Source organism: Zalophus californianus, chromosome 2 (genome assembly GCF_009762305.2).
Source record: "Zalophus californianus isolate mZalCal1 chromosome 2, mZalCal1.pri.v2, whole genome shotgun sequence".
Lineage (NCBI taxonomy): Eukaryota > Metazoa > Chordata > Mammalia > Carnivora > Otariidae > Zalophus > Zalophus californianus.
Window position 1 is genome coordinate 64,287,176 of NC_045596.1, and position 26,680 is coordinate 64,313,855.

Genomic DNA, 26,680 nt, shown 5'->3' on the forward strand with positions numbered 1-26,680 from the left:
AGATGTAACTACAGAAGAATGGTCAAGGAGATGCAATGTTGCTGGCTTTGAAGATGGAGGGAGGGGTCCACAAGCCAAGGGATGTGTGTGTCCTCTGGAAGCTGGAAAAGCCAAGGGAACAGACTCCCCCACAGAGCATTAAAGACGAATGTATCTCTGCCAATACCTTTAAGCCCAGTGAGACCCATCTTGTATCTGTGATTAAATAACTGTTAGATAATAAATTTGTGTTGCTTTAAGCCACCAAATATGAAGCAATTTGTTACAGTAGCACTAGAAAGGGAATAGAAACCTGTATTCTTTCAAAGGTTTTACTCAAACATGAAAAATAACACAAACAAACCAACTGTCATAACTTCAAAACTGCCGATTTGACAGACACTCTAACATTTGCACATGACTTATCTCTAAAATATTTTTCAGAGAGGCAAACAGAGAAGGTCCTGAAATAGATTTTACAGAGGTAATGAAGGATTCAATAAGTACTGGCAAGAAAACCTGACAGATTATCAACTTCTCCCATGAACCCAACTGAAAATATCATTCAACTTACTTGAAACTCTTTTGTACTGCAGTAGAAAACCCTTTATCCTTACTACATCTCCCACTTTCCTCTTCCCTTCTCCCTCCAAACTTGATTTTGAACTGTGTTTTAGATGCAGTTTGATAATAAACATTTATTGGCATGCATGTTTTCTAGAATTTATTGTAGTAATAAAAACTATTAAAATTCAATTTGCTAACTGAAACTCTGCTGTTGTTGGACACTGGCATTGATTCACATTTCGGGCCTTACTTTACATCTCACTGCTTTACAAAAGAGTAGAGTTGCAAATCCTCCTTACTCACCACTTTGCAGCAAAGGGGCCAAAACCACCACATCAAACCAATGCCCAGTAGTAGCAGTAACACCAAAATCGCAATGATGGCTGCAGTCCCACTAGACTAGAAGATGTAGAAGACAAAAAACAAAATGGTCAGTAAAGCATAGGGTTAAATCCCAAATACATATTTTTTTAAGGAAACACCAGAAAATGATACAGAAAGCAGAACCAATGTCAAATCAGATTTTCATTTTATTCCTCTAAATTCTGTAAATTCCTTTATATTCTACTTCATACATGTTATTTTAAAACAGGCAATAATAAATATGAAATCTTCCAAAGTGCTATGAACAGTTTTAAATGATGCCCTAAAAGAATGTAAGAAAAATCACTATCTGGGGTTATACGAAAGGATCCGTATGGTCCCTATCATTTGTCTCTGGGAAAGAGTTATTTTGATCACAAGCATGATTATTTCTAGGCAAAACTTATGCAGCATTTTCCCAGACTTTTTGATGATAGAACACTATTTGCATTATATATTTAAATGATAGGGCAAGATGAATATCAAAATTCACCAAGCAAGTGAGAAACCAAGAACAATGTTTTTTTTTAAATTTTTTTAAAGATTTTATTTATTTATTTGAGAGAGAGAGAACTAGCAAGAGAGAGCACAAGCAGGGGGATGGGGAGAGGGAGAGGGAGAAGCAGACCCCCGCTGAGCAGGGAGCCTAATGTGGGGCTCAATCCTAGGATCCCGGGATCATGACCTGAGCCAAAGGCAGACATTTAATGGACTGAGCTACCCAGGTGCCCGAACAGCAATGGTTCTTGTTGGCAAATGGTACATTGCATCAATTCAAGAAAGCAACCTCATGCATTCACATGTCAGATTTCTCACTGAAGCTCAAGCACTACCCAACAAGAACCACACTAGTGTCCTCTCACTTCCTGACACCAAGCTCCTCCAGCCCTAAGGAACCTGCTCTGGGCTCTGACTCCAATCCCCTTCCTGTAACCACCACCTAGGCATCCTACATGGCTCACCTTAAGCCACTTCCCTAGGAAGCCTTCTTTGTACACTCTGGCTAGAAAATGCCCCTCTTTACTATACAATTCATAGTTCTCTATACTTTAATCTTGAGTACTTATCACAATTTATTTGTTGGTTTATTTCTGATAAACCGTGATTATTTCTTTAATTTCTCTTTTCTTTCACTATTTATTGTGAGCTCTAGAAAGTCATGGGGTTATGTCCAACCTACTTACCAATGTATACTCCATGCTTGGCATTTAAAATGATTTACTAAGAGAATGAACTCCAAAGAAATAAGACTGCAAAAGCCACAAATGCAAAGACTAGTATTTACTGAATTTTTAGTTTGGGGATAAAGTTCCTCAGGGGACAAGGTGTCTCTCCCAAATCCGACTCTCTGGTATACCCAGTAATAATGTTTTGTTTTGTTTGTGCGTTTTTCTTTCTTTCTTTCTCTCTTTTTTTCTTTTTCTTTCTTTCTTTCTTTCTTTCTTTCTTTCTTTCTTTCTTTCTTTCTTTCTTTCTTTCTTTCTTTCTTTCTTTCTTTCTTTCCTTTTTTTTTTGTTTCTTCCTTTCTTTTAAGGGAAAGAATGCAGGGAAGAAAAAACTGTAAATAAATCAATATACTCTCCAGGTGGAAATCTGGGACTTCAGGGGCAGTTTTTCAGAGACACGTTTCCTGTCATTCAAAACAAGTAAGAAGTATAAGCCCAGGGGCGCCTGGGTGGCTCAGTCGGTTAAGTGTCTGACTTCAGCTCAGGTCATGATCTCAGAGTCCCAGGCTGGAGCCCCGCATCAGGCTCCCTGCTCAGTGGGGAGACTGCTTCTACCTCTGCCCCTCCCCCTGTTCATGCTCTCTCTCTCTCTCAAATAAATAAGTAAATAAAATCTTTAAAAAAACAAAACATTAGTTTTTGAGATAATGTTCAATAATTGTTTTTAAATTAAAACAAAACAAAAACCAAAAAAAAGAAGTACAAGCCCAGAAGTCAGGGTAAGAGCCACTTTTGTCCCAACAGCTGATAGAGAGAGGGGTGGCAAGGGGTGGATCCCCCAGGATCCATCTGAGAATGGCACTGTATTAAAAGTATTAGTCTAGAGGTTTAATTTTAAGCAAGTTGTTTAATTGCTTGGAGCCTCTGTTTTCTAATCCATAAAATAAGAGAGCCATTTGTCCCCACAGCAGGAAACTCTCTGTGGAAAAGCCATTACCGTGCTTTCTCTCTTAGAAAATCACTGTGTGTATTAACATACTTAGAAAGCTCTGAGTGGCTTTGCGGTAAAGAAGTTCAACTTACCTCAGCACAGAACCATCTTTTTTCTCATAACATTTTAAATACCCTGTAAATCTAGGATTCCCTAGAATCCACATTGAGAAATGTCTGGATTGGTCAAAGCTGAGAGACTTTCGGATGTTTAAGTGACAACGGTAGTAGCATTCAGTCAGAACATTTTATAATGGAATTTAAAGTGCAATACGAGGTGCCTCTGGGCGCAGGTGGTTAAGGGTCCGACTCCCTTGGTTTCAGGCTCGGGTCATGACCTCAGGGTGGTAAGATCGAGCCCCACGTGGGGCTCGATACCCCCAATTTGACTGTTTATGCACAGAACAAATACAGCATTCCCTACCAGTCCTTTCCCACATTAGGATCTAGTCACAGCACTCATGGAAATGGCTCACCATTTGTCTGTGCTATACAGTTTTCAAAAAGGTTCTATGAACACTTGGTTTCCTCCTTTCTTAGAATTCAAACACTGTGTTCAGAAATAGGGACATGCAACTAGAGGATATCAATCTGTTAAAAATGTAGTGGTTACTTTTTTTTCTTTCTGTGGATGTGTCATTAGCCGGAAATGCAGAAAATCGTATTGACAGAATATAGATGGGCTCGCCATGATATGCAGTTAAAATTCTTGATTTTTCCTCCAAAACAATGACTCTATTAGGAATATTAATAAAATACTATGCACATCCAGATGTAAATATACATTTATTATGGCAATATTATCACATCAACTGACCCCAAAGGTTGGTTCATCTTCAATAAAATTTAAAACAAATACACACTTTCTAAAGACCTGTGGACCTAATCCTTATCATATTTTATCTAAGTGTGATGGGAAACAGGGCAGAGGAAGCAAAGAATGTCATGCAACGGGGCAGAGGAAGCAAGAATGTCATGCAACTGAACCTTGTCATAAGTGTATGAGACACAGTCCCTGGATACCCCTAGTCCCAGACATGAGCTCAGTTAACTGGATACAAATTCAGGCTTTCCCGCTTCCATTGTTTTCATTTGCCATAGCCATTATTAGAGCATGAAAGACTTCAATCTTGAAAGGGAAATCATTTCATTGTTCACATAGCTTTATAAACAAATTAAGGAAAGGTTAACCACATAGACTTCAGTCCTATGAGCAGAGAGCAGGCTGCAAACTGCAGACTTAAGAGTCAAAAGAAACTAGCCATAATTACACATCAATCTGTGTCACGGGCAGAAACTAAAAAGCCTCTCATTCTGGTTAGTATGACTCCCTTTAAATCCTAGGCAGTTAAGTAGGTGCCAAAGTTACAAAGTTGGACAAGTCTTCATGAAGTCCACAGGTTAGCTGGAGAGACAAAACCCTGAACAAATAACCATAAATGTGAGGAAGTGGGAGGGAACTAACCTGGTGGGGGGCTCTGAGGAAGTAAGAAAGTCCAGGGAAGGGCACCTGGTGGCTCAGTCGTTTGGGCATCTGCATTCGACTCAGGTCATGATCCCAGAGTCCTGGGATCGAGTCCCACGTCGGGCTCCCTGCTCAGCAGGAAGCCTGCTTCTCCCTCTCCTCCCTGCTCATGCTCTCTCTCACTATCTCTGTCCCTATTTCTGTCTCCTCAAATAAATAAAATCTTTAAAAAAGAGAGAGAAAGAAAGAAAGAAAGAAAGAAAGAAAGAAAGAAAGAAAGAAAGAAAGAAAGAAAGAAAGAAAGAAAGAAAGAAAGAAAGAAAGAGAAAGAAAGAAAGAAAGAAAGAAAGAAAGAAAGAAAGAAAGAAAGAAAGAAAGAAAGAAAGAAAGAAAGAAAGAAAGAAAGAAAGAAAGAAAGAAAGAGAAAGAAAGAAAGAAAAAGAAAGCAAGCAAGCAAGCAAGCCAGCCAGCCCAGGGAGAAAGTGAGGCAGAATTAGTGGCCTCTTGCAAGGACAAGAGAAAGACAATGGTGGCTGGAACACAGAGTTTGAGGGGACTAGCACCTGAAGAAGCTAGCGAGAAGGTCTGAAACACAAATTTCTGTAAAATGGTAGAGAGAATTGGCCATCTGTTACAACGGATTAATGTCCGTTTGTTGGATGACCTTTCAAATGGCCATTTGTTGGACTGAATCTTTCTAACCATAGTTTTGAAAAAATGGCATTCTCAGATGTCTATGAGGAGTAGGTTGTGCAAGTTAGATGAGGAGTCCAGTTTGAGACTTACCATCCAGATGATGGTTCAAGCTATGAAGCCAAAACTCTTTTAAGGGTTAACTGAGGACATACCAAAACCTTGAGCTTGACATTAGGGTATAGAAAATATATTCTGTAGTCATCCTGGACACAATAAGTTTTTGAACTTGGTCTGCATCTAATTTCCTTTTCTTCATTAAAAACAAGTTTTCTAATCAAAAACTTCACTCTGCTCCATGTAACTGAAATTCTAGCTAAGAGAATCATAGAAGTATAAAAACAAATCAGTCACTACTGTACTCGCAAAATAACCCTGAGAAAGAGGAATCACTCAAAAATTTCAAAACTCACATAACTATGGGAAAGAAGAACCACTCAAAAAATTTCAAGACTGTCATAATCTACCTAGAAAATAATTAATCACAGCAACCACAATTGAAAAAGAGAGATGCGGGAAAGGGGAAATGGGTCTCCACAATTTTTTTTTTTTCCTATGGACTTAGAGTTAGGGGAAGAAAAAATAGTCACAGAATGAGTGATGGTTTCATTTTCTGGATTCTTTTGGAAGATTCACTATTAGGAATTAGCAAACTATGTCCCAAAGGCCAAATCAGCTCATCTGTTTCATAAGACCCCTGGCAAGCTAAGATTTTTTTTTTTAACATTACTACATAGCTGAAAAAAATCAAAAGAAGAATATGTTACATAAAATTCAAATTGCAGGGTACACAGCTTTGATGAATGCAGCTACACCCATTTGTTTACATAATGTTTATAGATGCCTTTGTGCTCTAATGGCAGAGTTGAGTAGTTGTGACAGAAACTGTGTAGCCCTCAAACTCTGAAATATTTATTATCTGACCTTTACAGAAAAAACTGCCAACCCGTGTTTTATATAAATCAAATTAGGAGGTTACAAATGGCAGATTGCACAAGTGTTCAGGCCAGGGGGGAGGACAGACTTGGATTCAGTTCTCAATTCTAACATTTACTTGACTGTGAAACTGAGCAGGTAATTGAACCTCCAGAGCCTCCAGGCTCCAAGTCCCCCTTTTAGGGGCAGTGAGGGCTGCAGTCAGCCGATGTTCTTTCTCATCAAGCCAGTCACCCTGCTGAGAGCTGGGTCTACCCAACAGAAGAAGCACCTTCTAACGTGTTTGCATAAATGTGCACTAGAGATGGGAGGTGGCTCTCTGTTCCTCATCTGCAAAATTAAGGTTATAAGAATAGCCTCCTCTTGAGTTGTGTGTGTTAAATGAAGTCAGAAAGTGCTTGGCGCATGTACAGTGCCTAGCACAGTGTCTGGCACTTAATACATGCTCAGAAAACATATTCTGGATACTGTTATGTCAAAAGAGTCAGAACAGTAGTTCCAAGGGGCACAAAAAAAGATATCTTGCACTATTTTTTTTTAAGCAGAAACACATTGAGGAGATCTTCTGAGATGGATGATGAGAAATAACTGTCTAAATACAAACCCTTCTCAGGCTCTTATCTTAAATCTCTTAAATCTAATCCTCCACTTCCCCACTTTTAAACTAGGTATACAGCTACTTTCATTCATTCATTTAACAAATAATTTTGAAGCACAGGCCCTGTCTAAGGACCAGACACTGGGAGAAGGGCAATGAGCAAGACCCAGGCCTTTCTGTCAACATCTCAAAATGGCTAAGAAAAGCCCAGAAGTAAACAGGAAATTACAGCTCAGTGATGTAAGGGCCCTAGCAGAACTGAGCCCGGACGCCCTTGGAGCACCAAGAGGGGCTTCTTTATTTGTGGGATTTCCACAAGGATTAATCAGTTGCCAAAGTAATGGTGTTTTATTTTGTTTGGGTTTCAAATGCCTGTGAAAGCCAAAGGCATCATCCTATAATGAGTAATACTATGAACTGCATCTCATCGTATCTGAATATGCCTGACAGACTGAATATCACTTAATACAATGCCTGGGTATTTATCATAATATTACCCACTATCCTATTCTATTTTGAATAGAGATTTAACGCACACATCAGCAGATGCATCTCATGGCAACAGTCTTACTTTCCATATCTATAAAATGATAATGTTACTTCCACACACTAGAGGTATTTGAGTTTGAATACAAAATAATGGCTAATTCTAAGGGGAAAATGAATTATACTATGATTATTAGCAACATGATAAAGTGAATTATAGTATTTATTATCTTATAATAATTAGTGGAATAATAAAATTTACACAGAAGGCTATAAATCATCAATCTGGACTGAAGCATCAAAGTCACTGCGACCCTCTGACCTTTTCTCCTTCACCTCTCTGAAGCACTTAATGCTGCCTTCTTTTCATATTGGAATTCCATTTTCTTTTGGCTCCTTTATATGGTAAGTGTCCTGGTTTTCCCATTTCTTGAGCTATCTCTTATTCACTTCACTTATTCTATTAACCAAGATGGACTTACATTTTCCCTCAGCTTGATTAAACTTTAGACAGATTTCTTTCTGGTAATAGGTTCCTCATCTCCCTTTTTTTTTTTTTTTTTTTAGAGAATCTGCTTTAGAAAACTTCTAATTGCAAAATCTCTGCCTCTTTGAAATGTATATAAATCTCCTTTAAAGTCTCTTTCCAATTTTACAGATCCCAAGGGGAATGTCTTAACCTGAGAGCTACCCCTTTGAAATGTCATCATCAAACAAGATGGCACCCCTATCTCCCAGTCTCTGTAGAAGGGCAGGGGCCTAACGTCATGGGTGCCTAGCTCCAAGTTTTAACACCACCTCCTGTTGGGAAAATAGGAGAAAGTTTACTTTTCTTTTGGGTAAAGTCCGGTAGCATATACAGGTGACCTGCAACTCCCTCCACCCCCTTGTCTCAGCTGTCTCGAGTTCAATCTCTCTTCCCTATTGTAATATTTTTTTAAAAAGAGATTTTATTTTTTAAGTAATCTCTATATCCAACATGGGTCTTCAACCCACAATGCTGAGGTCAAGAGTAGCATGTTCAAGCCAGGTGCCCCTGTAATAGCTTTTAATAAGGTCTTCCCTACCTGTTTAACTTTGTCTGCCACAGTTTTTCTTTATCACTACATATTTCTCTCACTTCAAGGAAGAAAGGAGAGAGGGAGAGGGGGAAGGGATGAAGGAGGGAAGGAGAGACAAAAAAAGAAAGGAAGGACAGACCCAACAGATTATTACAGTTATCCTTTCCTTAATCAAAGAATATTTTATTTTTTTTAAGATTTGTCCATTTAGTTGAGAGAGAGAGTGCAAGTGCAGGGAAGAGAAGCAGAGGGAGAGTCTTAAGTTAACTCCACACTGAGCACAGAGCCGGATGTGGGGCTCAACCCCATGACCTGGAGACAACCACCTGAGCCAAAACTAAGATTGGGTCGCCCAACCAACTGGATGCCACCCCGGCGCCCCAAAGGATATTTTTAAAATTAAAATATTTTTAATTTAAATTTAAAAGAAAAATTTCAGAATAAAAGAACTCTTTCAAGTTGACTAAATCTAGCATTATGAAAAATATAATCCATTTTCTTTCCTTTTTTCATTTTAGCCCTGACTTCTCTGTACACCGGAGTAGTTTAGGAACCACAGACCTATAGGATGAACTCTAAATTCCATCTGGTTGTTTTCTTTCTTTAGGTTACCGATAATCTGGTCTAAATTTTCTATTTTCAAGCTTCCCTCCCACCATTTTCACTCCAATCAAATATATCTACTCTCAGTTTCACTTTTCTATTTATCTGTAATCTGCTTTCTCCTCCTCTCTTCTTGCCTAAATCCTGCTTTCCTTTCAGGACCCAGTTTATCCTGACTCCGCCAAGAATACAAAACCTTTCTCAAAAACAAACTGGTGATTGCCAGAGGGGAGGGATGAAATTGGTGAAAGGGATTAAGAAGTACAATCTTCCAGTTTTAATAATATATGAAACACAGGGAAGTAATGTACAGCACAAGGAACATAGTTAACAATATTGTAACAACTCTGTATAGGGACAGATGGTAACTGCTTTTGTGGTTACCATTTCAAAATGTACATAAATATCGAATCACTGTGTTGTACAACAGAAACTAATACAACTATGTCAACTATTCTCCAATTAAAAAAAAAAAAACTTTCTCTGGTACTCTTTCCCTTCTGCTTTAAGCTCGTGAAAGCCACGTTCTTTTTTCTTTTTTTATTTTCAGTAAAAATCATGTGGAATTTCATTGACTACTTCATTCTACACAACTCCCAAATGTGTATCTCCAATCCAGACCTCTCTCTAGGATCCAGACTTGTATATGCAACAACTGCTTTTATGATTTTTCCACTGTGATGGCTACATAGACACCTTTCACTCAACATTTCCAAAACAGAAGTCCTCATCTTCTTCTAAACACTGCTCTTACCTGACCACAACTCATCCTTCTAGTTGCTCAGGTGAAAAATTCAGAATTATCTTTAATGTCCTTCTCTCACACCCACATCTAATCTGTCTACACATCTCATGTCATCCACCTTTACTCAAATTTATTCGAATCCAATCACTTCTTACCATCTCCACTGCTGTCTCTTTAGTGCAGACATCCTCCCCTCTCCTAGATTACTGAAATAGCCATGGACTTGGTCTCCAGATTTCCACATTTGCACCCCCTGCAAAGTCTATTTTTACACAGTAGCCAGAATGATCTTTTCCAAGTATTAAGTCATATCATGTCACCTTCCAGTGGTTCCCCATTTCACTCAGAAGAAAAACTCAAGCCCTTAAAATGACTTGCAAAACACTACAATAACCCTGCACTCATCCTGAGACTCTTGCTCTCCCCAGCTGCCTCCACTCCAGCCAAGTGGTCCCCTTGCCTTTCTTTAAACTTGTCAGATATAGTGCCTCCTTAGGCTTTGTTCTAGCTTCTCCTGCTGCATAAAACACTATTCCCTTGGGTGGTCTTCAGGGTTCACTCCCTCACCTTCCTCAAGTCTTTATTCAAATCTCACCTTTTCAATGAAAATACTTTGATCCCTTCCTTAATATTACAACTTGCCCCTTGACTCTCTCCATCTCTGACACAACCCATGTCACTTTTTTAAAAAATCACCTTACTCTTAAACTACCTTGAGTCACAATGTGCTCTCCTGAGAACCAGAAAGACCTAGGAAGACTTCTGTAAAAGTACATGATTTGTAAATTCCAAATGAGCCATTTAACCTCAGCATCCCTGCACACCAAAATTGTGAGTGGTTATGGGATACAAAAACTTGTTTTCCTGCTTTCATGGAAGAGAGGCTAAAAAAGACGGCTAGAGGTGCAGAACAGGAGGAAGGATGGAGTAAGAATGCCATTTCAGTGAGCTAAACACTGAGAAACTATATAACCACAAAACATTTGTAATCCCAACCACATCCTGAGAGAACCAGAAAACCTGCAAATTGCAACATGAATTACAAATAAAAAGAGATAAAAAACCCTAGGTATTTTCAAATCAGAGACAGGTGTTGATAAAGAGTTATCCAAAGGATTCAATAGTGGCAAGGTCCCTATGGATATCTGTTTTCCTTGCAATGTTTTCTTACAATGAGATAGACAACGGTCTCTATACAGATAATATTGAGTTATTTTGTTTTTTGAAGGAAAGATGTCTCTCTGACTTGATCAAAATATAAAGCCATGAAACCATGAGATGTGAGAAGGTTTGTAATTTTGGTCTTTTGAAGGCAAGAATTTGGGGTGTTTTTTTTTTTGCTTTGATTAATGTCTTTTTTACAAAGATAATATACTCATAAAAATAATAGCCATGTAATCAGTCCCTTTTAGTGCTTTCTGTTTTCATGTTCAACAATGAATATCAAAACTTTCCATGAACCCCAAAAATTAACTACAAGGAAAACACTGTCTTAACAATGAACTTTACATTCTAAATGATTGCATCTTAGGTAATACAAATCAATCACCTCAATTAAAACAGATTTCCAAACTAAGATATATCAAACTATCAAAATCAAATTACTTACTCATATTAGAAAGCACCAACATTTAAAATAGACAAAATGTGAAGTCATCCTTAAAATATACTAATAATTTCAAAAACATAATCAATGTCTTAGACACAATAATTCAACCTTCATAACAGAAAAAAACATTATTCCATTTGATATTTAACGTTTCAAGGAAAATGCTTCATTTGAAAATCATTCTCGTACCTTATTTTGATTTTAAATATGACTTTTTAATTGTATAAACATCAAAAAAAATTTATACTATCTTAAAATCTCTTTTTAATGAGGCTAAAGGGAAAAAAAGGAACAATTTAAAATAAATTCTACATAGAGTTTTCCTTGTGGTAGTCTCCAGTGTCACTGTTTGCATCTTCCTTACTATAGCATGCAACAACACTGACAACCCATAATTATTTCTGGATGGAATCATTTTTAAAAAATAACTTTATGCAAACTTTTTACTTACACATTCTGTGGCTGTGACTATTAATGAGCTCGAGATGACAGATTTTCCTCCATTAAAGCTCACTGAAACATCAAGAGTTCTGAAAGAAAATGAAAAAAAAATAAACAATAATGAAAAACAAATTAAAAACCAGAGGATTGTGGGAGATTTTTATTTCCTTATATAATTCAAAACCATCAAGAAAGTCTACTTTTGATCAGTTATTCCAGCTTTTTTCTTTCTTCCTTCGGTCCAGTCCTTACTTATTAACCAGAGGCAACTTTCTTAAATGATCTAATTTGTTCCTGAAGAAGTATTAACATAAATAGGAACATTAAAAAATTCCTTAAGAGAAATGCTGAGACTGTTTTCACAAAAACCTAAAAAAAAAAAACCCTTAGATCCTATTTAGCTTATGTTACCTATCTTCAGATATTACTATCATCGTAAGATTATTAAGAATAAAAAATGGGAAATAATAAACTATTCAAAGGTAAAATATAGAGAAAGTGATAATACAAGAGAAATAAACTGAAGGAAAAAACCTAATTCAATTTACTTGTAGGTATTTGTTGTAGATGGTCCCAGGACATTAAGATATCTTGACAAAGGTAGAAGAAGAAAGGATAATTTTTCTTTCATGGCTAAGACACATCAGAGTTACAATACAGGTCTTATTTTGGAAACATGATTTCAAATTATAAGACACTAATAATTAAAATTTCATTAATTCAGATTCTAGTAATTAATTATTTGGGTTCAGTCAGCCAGGAGTTGGTAACTTTTTTTTATTTTTTGTTTTTATTTTTGAGAGAGAGAGAGAACAAGTGTGCACAAAGCTTTGGAGGAGAAGCAGAGGGAGAAGGAGAGAGAAAGAATCTTAAGCAGTCTCCATGCCCAGCACTGAGCCCAATGCGGGGCTCGATCTCACGACCCTGAGATCGTGACCTGAGCCGAAACCAAGAGTCTGGATGCTTAACCAACTTGAGCCACCAGGGCACCCCTGGTAACTTATTTATTAAATAGCTCTAACAAGAATAAAAAAAAAAAAAAGCTCTAATAAGATATCAAAAGGGCAAAAAAATGATAAGGAGATTTTTAAACATTAAGAAAACAGTCCTTTTCCAAAATAGTTTACACAGTATATTATCCTATAATAATCACTGTGCCAACATTTCAAAGCTATCCACCCATTAAAGCAGAAAGTGGTAGGTAACATTTTGGTAATCTAGCTTGTATACAGTGCCATACTCCCATTCTCATAAAACATTCTAAATCCCAAGAATTAATAGCTAAAAACTTTTAGCTATTAATGAATTACTGCATTAGTAAATTACTAATTACTCTGAATTAGTAAAATTTTGTTATATTTAGAAGATTTTTTCTCAGGGCGCCTGGGTGGCTCAGATGGTTAAGTGTCTGCCTTCGGCTCAGGTCATGATCCCAGAGTCCGGGGATCGAGTCCAACATCGGGCTCCCTGCTAAGCAGGGAGCCTGCTTCTCCCTCTGCCTCTGCCTCTCTCTCTCTCTGACTCTCATGAATAAATAAATAAAACATAAAAAAAAAGATTTCTTCCTCTATCCCTTGAATTGAAAGCCAAATACTACTAGTTACAGAGAGTTATGATAAAAGAGAAGCAATCTCAAACCAACGGTAAAATTTTCAATTATGATGCCAGAGAGGAGAGATGAGAAATATTATTTAGTCCCTGCTCTGTGCCAGATACCACCCTCAGCATTTTATGGACATTATCTCCTTTAATCCTCATAACAACCCTTAAAGTAAGTAGTAGTTTCACAGTTGTGCAGATGGGGTACATAAGGCCCAGAAATGCTAATTGCCTTGCTGAAAGTGGTAAAGCTAGGTAGGGTTCTAACTAATTTTGAAGACTTCCCATCAGACCATACAGGCTTGTTGAAATCAAAGTCCTTAATGTGTTTCTTTTCTCAATGCAATATTTAGTTTGGATTCATACAGGAACAGAGCTATTAGGAAAGATACTCCTAGCAAACTTGGAGCTGAACTCTTCTTCAAAATTCAGGAATACTCCTATTAAAAATATGTCTTGTAAATTATTCCCTTCAAAATATTTTGTTTAAAAAAAAAAAAAAGTTCAGCTATCTCCAGAAACAAATGAGAACTTAAAATGTTTACATCAACTTGTTTGAACTTTTGAACTAGTTCCTCACAGAATGCCAAGCAGCTTATTTAAGAAAGAAAACTTCAACCCAATTGCTTATTCTGCAGGAATGAGTGCCTTGTTTTGTTTTATTTTTTTTGAAGACGAAGCATAGTTGAATCCAAAAATAATCCCTCCTAGTTTCCAATTCCTCCATTTTAAAACATGTACCAGAAAGCATACCACATGGTAGGCATGGTTTTAGTTTGGGGGAAGATGATCTAATTCACAATAATATATGATTGTTGCAAGTAAATTACTGATTCAATTTAATGGGTTCAGTAGATAAGACTGAGGTTGTTTATAATGTGGTGCTTGGAATTCACCAAAAATAAAGCTGCTCTCTAATTAATGAAGGAAACATTAAAAATTTTAATGTTTTCGGACTGAGAAAAAGGAAAAAAAAAAGATTTTAATGCGTATCCAAATGGAATAAGAACAGAAGCTATATCTTACAAGAAATTCACCCTTTCCTTTAGTAGAAATACATGTTGATGAGATCTTGTAGGCAACCAAAACAACCGTGCACTATCCCCAAATCTCAGTCTAGTATAATGTGGCTAGTGTCACATAAAACTGAGCTAAGTCTCCACAGATATGGAGATGATGATTCTTTTGACATGTGGACTCAACTGAAACAATATGATCTTCCCCTTCTTGAGAGCAGAGCATGGCCCTCAACAACAGTTGACAATGATGGCATTTCTCGAGTCCCTCCTATGAGCCAGACACACCGCGCTCATCTTCTCATTTAACCTGCATGACCCACTGAGCTGGGCAGCAGCATCTTCTCCACTTTCCAAGTGAAGAAACCCAAGCTTACAAAGGTACCCTGCCCAGACACTGAACTTCTCTGACTCTCTGTAGTCAAAGTGCTTTTACTTCTACCCCATACTTCCTTAATCCTTGATAAGTACATTAGGGTCTGACATTTAAATTTCTCTCATCGGCCAGAGTGGAGTAACACTCCTCCAAGTTTTTGCTATACTCATACATTGCTCATGGTTAACTAGAATGTCATTTGCTAAATACTAAGAGAACATGAAAAAGATGCTATTAAAGTTACTTCTGCTTTTAAATGTTGTTGTTTCTTTAGAAAAACATTTTTGAAATTATTGGTACGATACTGGTACTGCCATGAATGATACCTTTGCCCAACCTTATGCTACTCCTTTGCTGGCACACAGGTTGATAAAGCCACTCTGCCCTCTAACCAAAACCTAATACCCTGACCTTTCATTACCCCAAAACTCCGATATATGTATTTAATGTTCTCTGTCATATTTCATGTCAGTTCTGTTAGTACCTATGGATTGTTCATTCCTATATAACCCCTACTTCTGGTTAGTGTATTACTAACAAGAGAACCCACACTCACAGTTACAGAGACTTTATTATGGATTAAAAAAAATATATGAAAGTCATGTTGGTTTTACATAATTCCATACAGAAGTGAGAAGTGAGGGGAGAGTTCATTTTTTAAAAAGATTTTATTTATTTATTTGTCAGAAAGAGAGAGAGCATGGGCAGGGGGGCAGAGGAAGAGGGAGAAGCAGGCTCCCCACAAGAAGCCCGATATGGGACTTGATCCCAGGACCCCGGGATCATGACCTGAGCTGAAGGCATACGCTTAACCGAATGAGCCACCCAGACGTCTGGGAGAGTTCATTTTTATTTATCCTAAGAATCAATTAAAATTATAAACAGGGAAGGATCTAGCCCAGGAGTTGAGGAATCAGGAGTCCTGGGTTTGAAGCCTAGTCACTGCACTCTCAATCTTGCATCCCTCAATCTATAAAATGCGGATAATTTTACCTATTTCAGAGTTGTCTGGGGGAGGAGAGCTTAATAAAATAATAAACATAAAATATCCAACACAGTGGCTGGAATACAGCAGGTATTCTCACATTATTGTGAGACTACTGACTATTTTTCTAACATTATTTAGAAGAACAAGGTACTTTTTTTTTTAAAGATTTAATTTATTTATTTATTTGACAAAGAGAGAGACAGCGAGAGCAGGAACACAAGCAGGGGGAGTGGGAGAGGGAGAAACAGGGCTGCCAAGCAGAGAGCCCGACGCGGGGCTCGATCCCAGGACCCTGGGATCATGACCTGACCCGAACGCAGACGCTTAACAATGGAGCCACCCAGTCGCCCCAACTAGGTACTTTTTATATAAAATCTTTTAGACCCAAGCTAAAAAATAACACAGATAATACAGAAGAATATACAACAGCAATTAAATAATTACCTAACCCTTTTTGGCTTCAAGAACTTCATTCTACTCACTGCTATATAAAAATATAGAGAGATAAACTGTTCAATACCTGCCTAGTATATAAACATCATGCAGGTTGGTGTAAAAAATTTTTCAGTGTTATTTCCTTCCCGTTACAAAACATCATCTGATTAAACCCAACATCATAGGTATGTTGGGCTGTGTGCTTACACCTCAAACCTAAAACTGCACTCTAAATTGGTTTATAAATGTTTGCCAATAAGTTCATTCGCTCACTCAATCATTCTATTATTAGTTAATTAAACAAATATTTGTAAATTGCCTACAATAGACCAAGCTGAGATGTGCTTGGTAACAGGGTTGCAATAACAAATAAAACACAGTATTAAAACGTAAATGAAAGGGAGCTACATAAACAATTACAATAGAGTGTGATATTATCTAAAACAGGTGTAAGCAGAGGGGTACTAGGGGACCCAGCTGTGGGAGACACTACGGGTTCAGCTTTGCCATGGGGACATCAACCAAGGTTTCCTGTAGGAAGTCACTCAAAGATGAATCCTAAAGAATGATCAGGAGATAATGAGGAAAAGAGATTAGAAAGCGATCCAAGAGGAAGGAGCGTTATTTGATAGGCTGGAAGGTAAGAAAGGCACAGAACAGTCAAGGAACTAAAATCATTCAATATGGCAGCAACAGAGAGTGTGAGACTGAGATTATACGGCCTGAGTAGGGAAGGATTATGAAAAACCCAGGATGCAATCTTTGAGACATTTAGACTCAGTCTTAAGAGTTTTTCAACCATGTAGAAATACTGTCATAACTGTATTTTACAAATATCCTTCTTTTTACAGGGTAGAGCATAGATTGGAAGAGTAAATTCTACAGTAGAAAGACCAATTACGAATGTCTTGGTGTATTTCAAATAAGAATCAAAGTCTAGTTGAACTGCAATAGTGGCAATAAGGGTGGTGTGAAAATGAAAATTGGGAGTTATAAAGGAGTTAGAATAAAAATGATTGGACATTAATTGGATGTACAAGGTAAGGAGGAAGTAAATCGTTAAAGATGACCAAAGTTTCTGTCTTGCTGTGAAGTGGGTTGCATAGGAAACACAGGAGAAGGAGCGAGTTTGAACAGAAGTACATAAGTTTAACCTGGGAACTTCAAGTTGAATGTGCCCATGAAAAATCCAGGTGAGTCAGCAGACATTTGGATAGTGGACTTTTGGATAGTGGGTTTAGAGCTAATAAGGAAAGATCTTGTCTGGACATGTGGAGCTCAGCATAAAGAAAAGGAAGCTTTAGAGAAGATGCATTTACGGTCAGGAATCCCACCATAGTGATAATTGAGTTAACAGACTGTAAGAAGAGGAGCCTGAGAAGAAACAGCCAGGGAAGTGAGAATATAAATCATGAAAGACAAAGGAAAAACTTCTGAGACAGGACTGGCCCACAGTGCATAATGCAGGGGTGGTCAGGGAAGAGAAGAAGGCTGAGAACTGACAAATACCAACATCCTTTTCTGTAAATTGGTTCTACATTGTTTAGAATTGCTTACAAATATCTTAATCCAATCTTTGTTCCATCCTTAGAATATTTTTTCAAAGTAGAAGGAAAGGGGTGCCTGGCTGGCTCAGTTCCTAGAGCATGTGACTCTTGATCTCAGGGTGCTGAGTTCAAGCCCCATGTTGGGCCTAGAGCTCACGTACAAAAAAAAAAAAGGTAGGATAGAAGAAACCTAAATAACTTACCATAACAAAAAGATTGCTTTAAGTGCATTTCAATGTCAAATGGTACTCAACAGTGATAAAATTAAATTCATTCCACACAAAAAAATTACTAAATAGTATTGTGATATATAATTAAGCAAATAAAATTCCGTAAGTCCTAATGGTCACAGTGAGTTTATTTAATGTTTAAAGATGTAGGAGAGTTCCAAAACAGAATAGCTCAGTGCCATATGTCAGAGCTACTCTGAACTAAGGAATTTCATACACCACGAAATATGGTTGACATTTCTATCCACAGTAGCCTATTTGCAAAGTATTCATTTACTATCGACTTAATGCATATCCAATAAAAGACTGCCATTTTATGATCCATTAACAAAGATGAAAAAAATTAAATAAAATTGTGAAAGACATTTGCCAGAAGTAATAAGTAATTTACCTCTGATTTGCACATACTGAAAATTCATCTGGCAACTACTCAAAAAGTTATTAGAACTGCGGTGACTTAAGGTATTTTGAAATCAAGTGCTACTATGAAATACTCTGCAGACCTTTTTGAAAATTACTTTTAAGTCTTCATATTTGTGAAGAGTTTAAAGATTCAACTTCTAGTGATGAGTATATATGTAAATTAGTGTTTTGTCTAAGGATATTTTCTTAAAGTGGATGAAGGATTCCTAAATAAAATAATTTTTGAGATATTTCAATATATGTGTAAACTGCTAGATTTCAGAAGGAAAAAAGCTGTATTCAGAGATGTGCTGCACATCACACCTAAAGTTGTATTGTAAGTTGTTTTCAGTATTACACTGAAAATAACCCCTTTTTAGCTGTTTTTGCATATTTTAATAAAATAATGAAAATATACTTGGAAATAATCACTCAATTTTAATGCCTTTCATCCAAAAATATCAAATGCCCTAGTAATAGCAAAAAAAAACTGATAACACTTAGAAGCAGTATATAAGAGGATTTAAATACATATTTAAGGATATCCTCTATCTCATCGTATATCTATCCCTCTTTGAACACTCCTGGTTACCAAAACACTCTCTAAATAATTGTTAGAAAGATCTTCCTTACACTGAACTGAAATGTGCTTCCCTTTACCTTCCACTCTTTCCTTCTCCTTTCCTTGGAACAATAAAGAATAAGTCAAATCTGTCTTTCACATGACAGATCTGATGTTTGAAGACAGCTGATGTGTCACACCTGAACCATATGTTTTTCAGTATTTTATATTTCACCCTATTTAACATTTCCATACTTGGCAACATCTTTTTTGGCCACCCCTCGATGTATTCGAACCAATTGCTATTCCTCTTAAAAGATAATTTCCAGAACTAAATATAATACTTAGGATGCAGATGCAAAACAGATTAGGTGAACTGATCACATTTATGGATATAATCAGAAAGCAACAGGGGTGCCTGGGTGGCTCAGTCAATTGAGCCTGCAGCTCAGGCCATGATCTCAGGGTCCTGGGATGGAGCCCCACATCAGGCTCCCTGCTCAGTGGGGAACCTGCTTCTCCCTCTCCCTCGGCCCTGCCCCCTGCTTATGCTCTCTCTCTGTCAAATAAATAAATAAAATCTTAAAGAAAGAAAGAAAGAAAGAAAGAAAGAAAGAAAGAAAGAAAGAAAGAAAGAGAAAAAAGAGAAAGGAAAGAAAGAAAGAAAAAGAAAGAAAGAGAAAAAAGAGAAAGAAAGGAAAGAAAGAAAGAAAGAAAGAAAGAAAAAGAAAGAAAGAAAGAAAGAAAGAAAGAAAGAAAGAAAGAAAGAAAGAAAGAAAGAAAGCAAGCAAGCAATACACCACATGAAAGAAAAGATAAATGGTTCTAACACTGAGGTGAGGGGTAGAGAAATAAAGAAACAGTCCTCAGCCTTACTAAGGTTTAGATTAGATTAGATCTCACTAAGATTCTGATGTTTACATTCAAAGTAAAGATATAACTAATGTCCTAGTATCCATGACAAAAATAAATAAATCAAGTCTCATTCCTCATTAGGAACAGAAGAGAGAATAAGGTGTTGTTATATCACCTGCTACTAAAATAAGGTTATTAGGGATTGTATGCACCTACATATATAGGTATGTTTTTGAAAAGAAGTGTTCAGTGAGAAGCTGTGCAAAAGGCAGAATTTGTTCAACCGAGAAAGACAAGTGGAATGAATCAATTTTATTCCAGGCAAAATAATCATATTAAAAAAATAACAACGTTGAAGAAAATAACAAGATTCTATTACCAAGTCAGGCTCTAACCCCAAGTCTGCCACACCATTCATTTGAATGATCCTTCAATATCACATGCTTAAAATTTTCCACATACACTAATGTCCCACCACTTCTTACTCAAAACACTCTGTCAAGTGTCTTCCCACACTGCCTTTTAAGAGAACTAATACTATCAGTTTCATCTGATTTAGATATTTATTTCATATTTGCCAGAAGATTCTGGCCAATGTTTTTGAAAGCACATTTAACTATACCATATGCCTCCTTAAATCATCTCTATCAAACAAGCTGTAGGATAAGGCTCTGGTTCATTCTGTTCTGTTTTTCTTTCTTCACAATGTGTTTATGTATATTTACCCAATTTGCTCTGTTCTTCTTGCCAAATTACAGGTTTGAGATCTCAACTATGGCAGAGCAGCTGTGCTATTGTTGATGTCTCACTAAACAAGGGTCAGAGGATAAGCCCATACTGCAAGGACTAGTGACACCTGCACATTGCACCATGAGGCCAATGCCCTGCAGGGGGAAGGATTCAAGGAACTTCACAGAGTCCTTCCTATTCAAACTTACGATATTTTGGTACAAATGAGCCACTGGCAGAAATAAACTCTCAAACAATCTACAGATTTTTCATGGTGAGATAATTTGTTTAATCATATGACATTTTAAAATTCAATTGTGTCCAATGAAAGAAATACAAAAGAACAACCTCATTACTACCACCTTTACATTCTTCCTGTTTAAGTAATAGAATCCATCCATCCCAGAGGCGCCTGGGTGGCTCAGTGGGTTAAGCGGCTGCCTTCAGCTCAGGTGATGATCCCAGGGTCCTCTGATCAAGCCCACGTTGGGCTCCCACTTCAGTTGGGGGGGTTCTGCTTCTCCCTCTCTCTCTGCCACTCCCCTCCCCCGTCCCTCCCCCGCCCATGCGCGCGCTCTCTCTCTCTCTCTTCTCCACTCTTTCTCCTGCTCTCTCTCAAATAAATAAATAAAATTCTAAAAAAAAAAAAAAAAGAATCCATCCATCTCAATCTGGAAATCTTTATCAAATAAAGAAATTTGATTAAACAGAGATGTCTCTCAAAGAAAGTACTTCAAAGACCCATTTCAAGAATGCTAACCAATGATACACGTGGATAAGATTTGCCCAGATAGCTTTAACCTTTGTTTACTTCACAAGATCAATTTCCAAATGCAAACCTATGGTCCTAGCTCCACTGCTATATTCTTTGTCCCCATCTCCCCAAATAAAGCAACTTCACATTAACCCTCTTACAAATTAAAATTCACGAGCCTTCAGGTGTCTAAAAGATTAATCCTCAAACCAAATGGAATTCAGGAAGTCACATAAAGATGAGAAAGGAACTGATAGAGCAGGCTAATGAGATAAGGCACGTGTCCACAGATACAGCTCTGAGACTATGCATCTGGCTTTGAGGCTGTCTATGTAGAGTTACCGCACTGGGGTGTTGTTAATTATTTAAGTGAGAGAACAGGGGGACCATCACCACATCTGTCACCCTCACATAGGAAAAATCTTCATTCATTGTTGGGCCAGATGTGTTTATTTGAAACATAGACTAACTAGCTACTTTATGGGTTTGAATCCTTAGCCAAAAGCTAATTAGGCAAACATATTAAGCATCAGTCACCTTACAAGGCTAAACTGTTTCCATTGTGTTGATTTTAATCCAATCTCGTAAGAGAGCTCATCACCTACAAAAGTATCTGAAGAAAAGTCAAGGCAAAGGAAAGGTCCAAATTACTTGCAACATACTTAGAAGAAGAATAATGATGTCCCCAAATGCCCAACACATTAACAAATAAAACCTCATGCTTTGCCTCAGTGGTATCATGTACTTGAAAGGAAGGAAGGAAGGAAGGAAGGAAGGAAGGAAGGAAGGAAGGAAGGAAGGAAGGAAGGAAGGAAGGAAAGAAGTTAGGAAGGAAGGAAGGAAGGAGAAAGAAAGAAAGAAAGAAAGAAAGAGAGAGAGAGAGAGAGAGAAAGAAAGAAGAAAGAAAGAAAGAAAGAAAGAAAGAAAGAAAGAAAGAAAGAAAGAAAGAAAAAGAAAAGAAAGAAGAAAGAAAGAAAGAAAGAAAAAGAAAAGAAAGAAAGAGAAAGAAAGAAAGAAAGAAAGAAAGAAAGAAAGAAAGAAAGAAAGAAAGAAAGAAAGAAAAAGAAAAAGAAGAAACCAAAAATAATTATTTTAGACAGATCTCTTTCCCACCAAATTCTCAGTTTGCTTATAGGTGAAATATTAATGTCAAAAGCCAAACAAATGATGACTTCTCATGTCTCATATTTATTATGTTCTACATGATTTTTTAAAATGATGTCCCCTGGGTATTTAGCCAATCTACAAATCACTGAAGAATATCAGCAGTTTCTACAGTAGTCTCTTCAAAATGAGAGTGCCGAAAGGCAAAGTCTAGAGAAAACAAATTTAGTGTCTGGGATAGAACAGGCATACTGCATTTTATAACTACTCTGGAGAAGAAAGTAAACTGTCTTCCTTAACCACTCACTGCTATTAAAAAGCCAAGATAGTTTTCTGTTCTCTTAAATGGCATGTCCCCCCAATATGATTCTGGCCATTTCTCGCCTACCTGATATAAGCCCCTGCCCCACCCCCCCAGGAATCAAAGGTATTCTTTTTGCTTTTTAGATAACTAGTAATTCAAAATACTTGAGAAACACGCACACACCCTCTCATCTAACAAACATTTATGAATCTGTTGTGTGTCAAGCATTGTGTTAGGTGTTACAGGCAGAGCAAGAAACAGAACAACAATTTATCCTAGCAGGAAAGGAGACACAAGAACAAACGAATAAATGCATGGGAGAAAAAAATTAACCATGAAAGACAAGGGAAGAGGGAGTGCCAAACTTAAGAGGGGGAAGACTGTATTGATTAAATAGGGTGACCAGGAAGCATTTCCCAAGAAGGTGATATTTGAACAAGACTTGAAGAAGGTGCGAGTGAATGAGGAGAAGGGCATTTCAAGCAGAGGGAACAATGAGTGGAAAAGTGTCAATGTGGTTAAAGAACAGCAGAAAGACCAGTGTGACCATAACAGAAGGGGCAAAGGAAGATGGAGAGAGGGGGCCAGATCCTATAGAACCTCGTAGAACATTGCAATATTTAGATTTTTCACACTGAGTGGAAAATATCAAGGATTTTAAGTGGAGGGGTGACATAAATGACCTGTCTTAACAGGATCACTCCTGCCGAGGACAGAAGCAGAAAAACCAGGAGAAGCTAATGAACCTTGTATATTTTATATTCCTCTGCCCTATATGCGAGATCAATATAAAGTAATCCTGTATCTTATGTAGTATTCTAAACATATTGTATCCCCTACTGTTGGGCTAAGGAATATCTGAACTGTCTCCAATCATTTCCTTCATAATAGAGAGGGTTAAAAAAAATCACAAATGGAAAAACTAAATTACTAGTGAAATTATCTGTGTTGAGGTGATTTAAATAAAAGCTCTTCTTCCAAACTAAATATCCCTTATTTTAACCAGCCATCATTATGGTTTATTGCCATACCAAAGATCATGAGAAAATAGACGTTAACAGGACCTGGATACAAATTAAAGCACGAATATTTTCTAGTCCAAGGTATGCCTTATTGAGCCATCTTCCTTCTGCTCTTTAATACTGATATTTAAATACCATAGGAATTAATCAAAATCTCACTTTGGAACTCGTGTGTGTGTATATGTGTGTATGTGCATGTGTAAATGTAATACTCTAAAGTTCAAAATAATGCTTGTAGCTCTGATTATTTAAAGGGCTCTAGCAATAGTTCTCATACCCATCCAGATAAATATTTATAGGGCCTTTTAATCAATATTTAAGAAAAAAGATAAAGCAGATGTTAGCATTTTCAACCTACTAAGAGTATATTATGTATAGTTATAGTACTAACCAGAGTGGTTTGCCTAGAACTTACTATCTCGTGTTCACTCTGTACGTCAAAAAAAAAAGTCAGTAAAATAATTAATGTATATTTGTCATCATTTCCTAATAATTTGTAGCTAACATGTTTTTAAAATGTTTTTAATGAAGTACTTACTCTCCAACTTTATTCAGGGCAGGTGCAGGACAAAGCATAGAATTAAGGTCCACACTTACTGGATTAACACCTAGAAAATAAAACGCCACTGAATTAATACAGAGCTTTACGTATCTCACACGGTTTCATTAATACTATGAGAAACATAACAGCAATCAGGGGTCAACGGTGAAACATTAGTTATATTAGCACGAAAAACTAAATAGATTCTCATCTAAAAAGAGAAGGAAAAGAAAACGAAAAAATAGAGATCATAAGCCTCACTGATATACAGTTTTGGTAAATTATAAGTCATGGTTTTTTATTAGACTAAATTCACAAACATTTGTAGATATTATAAAATTATCATCTTTTCCATCTCCATTTTTCAAATATCTTAGGCTCTGAAGGATAAATGATATATATTTTAAAAGCAGAATTTAAAAACAATAGAGAAAAGATGAATATCCAAGGAAGAATGAATTTATTTCAAGGTTTAATAAGAGAGTCGTATCTTACAATAAATAAATAAATTTCATAAAACTAAATGCTTAAATTGTCCTAATAATTTTAATAACATATGGGGGAAAAAATCTGGCCTATAAATATTCAGGAAAGTTACATAATCAAATGGATAATCCCAGAATGTGAGGGATGAAAATACAATCTGACTCCACTTATTTCTTTAGTGATTTACTTTAATAAACTTAATCTTACGTACCAAAGGAAAAAATATGTTTTTACTATAATCGAATATGTACTCAAAGGGAGTCACGTAAAGCTAACCCTTAGATTCAGATGAATAAAAATAAAATTATTCTGTCCTCTTCAATTGTGGAATCTACTGTGAAGATTTTGGTACAAATTTCATTGTCTTGCCTTACCAAAATGATGATCCTAACAGGAAAGGGAGGAATTAATTATGACATTTACCATGTTGAGGTCCTCACCACGTTAATTCAACAAACACACACTGAACAGTTGGTGTGTACATAGCCAAAGCTGTGCCACTGGAGTGTTTAGTACCATCAGAAAAACAGCAAAACTGGACATGAACTTCTCAAAAAATAATTCTACCAGAGTTCACAGAGTTATAGCTTCTGCCTTACAGATTAAAATTTTAGAAGCCAATATAATCATCGATGAGGAAAAAATGTCTTAAAAGAGACCCAAAATGCTCAGAACATTAAGATCTATTGAAGGAGTTTTTTGCAGAATGAAGATAAAAACATTATATTCATCTGCTGTTTTGAAAGCCACATTAGGGAAAATAAAACCTAACTGCATAAATATGATAATTAGCAACAAACAGGGCTAAGCAGGCATTGAAGATCAAAATATGTGAAGTACCTAAAAATATAAAATACATAAAATATCCACAAGACAAAAAGGCTTTGTCCAGGAGCTGATTGGAAAATTATTGGGAAACTAGATAAAGAAAACGAGTGAGAATAAAATAAGGCAATAAGCAGTAGAATAGTCCAAGAGAGTTAGATTTTCAGGCAAGAGAGATAATAAATAAATCTGGAGAAAGAGGCAGTTAAATCCAGCAGATGATGTTGTCCACACAGAGTGCAGTCAGGAAAACTGGTTCAACTGTCAGCTCTGCCCTTTACTGGCTGTGTCACCACAGGCAAATTATTTTACTCTTTCAGCCATTAGACCACTATCTGTAAAATGAGGCTTCTTAGGATAGGGTTTGGTATTTCTTAAGTTATAAACAAGGTTGTAATCATTAAATAACAAAAATAATTATTACTGTTTGTACTATCACTGGACTTCATTTCTTTCTCCTGTGATTAAAAAATATAGCATGGTTGATTTCAGTTGGAAAGAAGAGAAAACACTTGATGTTTATACGCTATGCAGATATTCAAGCAACAATGAGATTATGGGGAACCTACTCTTTGTGTATGTTTCATTCACAGTGTAGGTACAAAGAACACTCCCATCCCGACTGCCCAAGTTGAATCCTCTTCCAGACAAAACAATCTGAAATTCATCTAGAAGAAGAAAAATAAACATTTTAATCCCTGCTTTACAAAAGAAAGACATAACTTGAAAGCGTCAAGGTGCACAGAATGAATTTCTTCATAGTATTCAGCCCACTAGTAACAATGAAGACATTGCTTTATTTCCGACTCTCTTTCTCGGACCCTTTAGTGAAATTCAGGGAAGATAGCATTTATTGCCACATAGGAAGGCACTATTTTATTTTTTAAGCAAAGTGTTTTCTAATAGTAACCAAGATATTAGAATTGAAACCTAACAGTTATTCCCTCACACCACAGAAACTTCCCCTCACTCCATTTTCTCTGTCCCCAGAGAAGGAAGGAAGGAAGGAAGGAAGAAAGGAAGGAAGGAAGGAGGGAGGGAGGGAGAGAGGGAGGGAGGGAAGGAAGGAAGGAAGGAAGGAAGGAAGGAAGGAAGGAAGGAAGGAAGGAAGGAAGGAAGGAAGGAAGAAAAGAGAGAGAGGAAGGAAGGAAGGAAGGAAGGAAGGAAGGAAGGAAGGAAGGAAGGAAGGAAGGAAGGAAGAAA

General features: G+C 36.9%; 1 protein-coding gene across 4 annotated transcripts in view; it reads right to left on the reverse strand.

The window, feature by feature from the left end:
- Positions 1-26,680, reverse strand: part of ANTXR2 (ANTXR cell adhesion molecule 2) — a 149,799-nt gene that overhangs the window by 84,634 nt on the left and 38,485 nt on the right. For all 4 annotated transcript variants that reach the window (XR_004819907.1, XM_035726045.1, XM_035726044.1 and 1 more), the window contains 4 exons: positions 26,047-26,145; positions 24,164-24,233; positions 11,713-11,791; positions 850-945 (listed from right to left, as the gene is read on the reverse strand). Coding sequence is in view for 3 of the 4 variants with exons in the window: in XM_035726045.1 (XP_035581938.1) it covers positions 850-945; positions 11,713-11,791; positions 24,164-24,233; positions 26,047-26,145 (344 nt within the window). In the remaining variant the exon portion in view is untranslated. The remainder of the gene's footprint in view (positions 1-849; positions 946-11,712; positions 11,792-24,163; positions 24,234-26,046; positions 26,146-26,680) is intronic.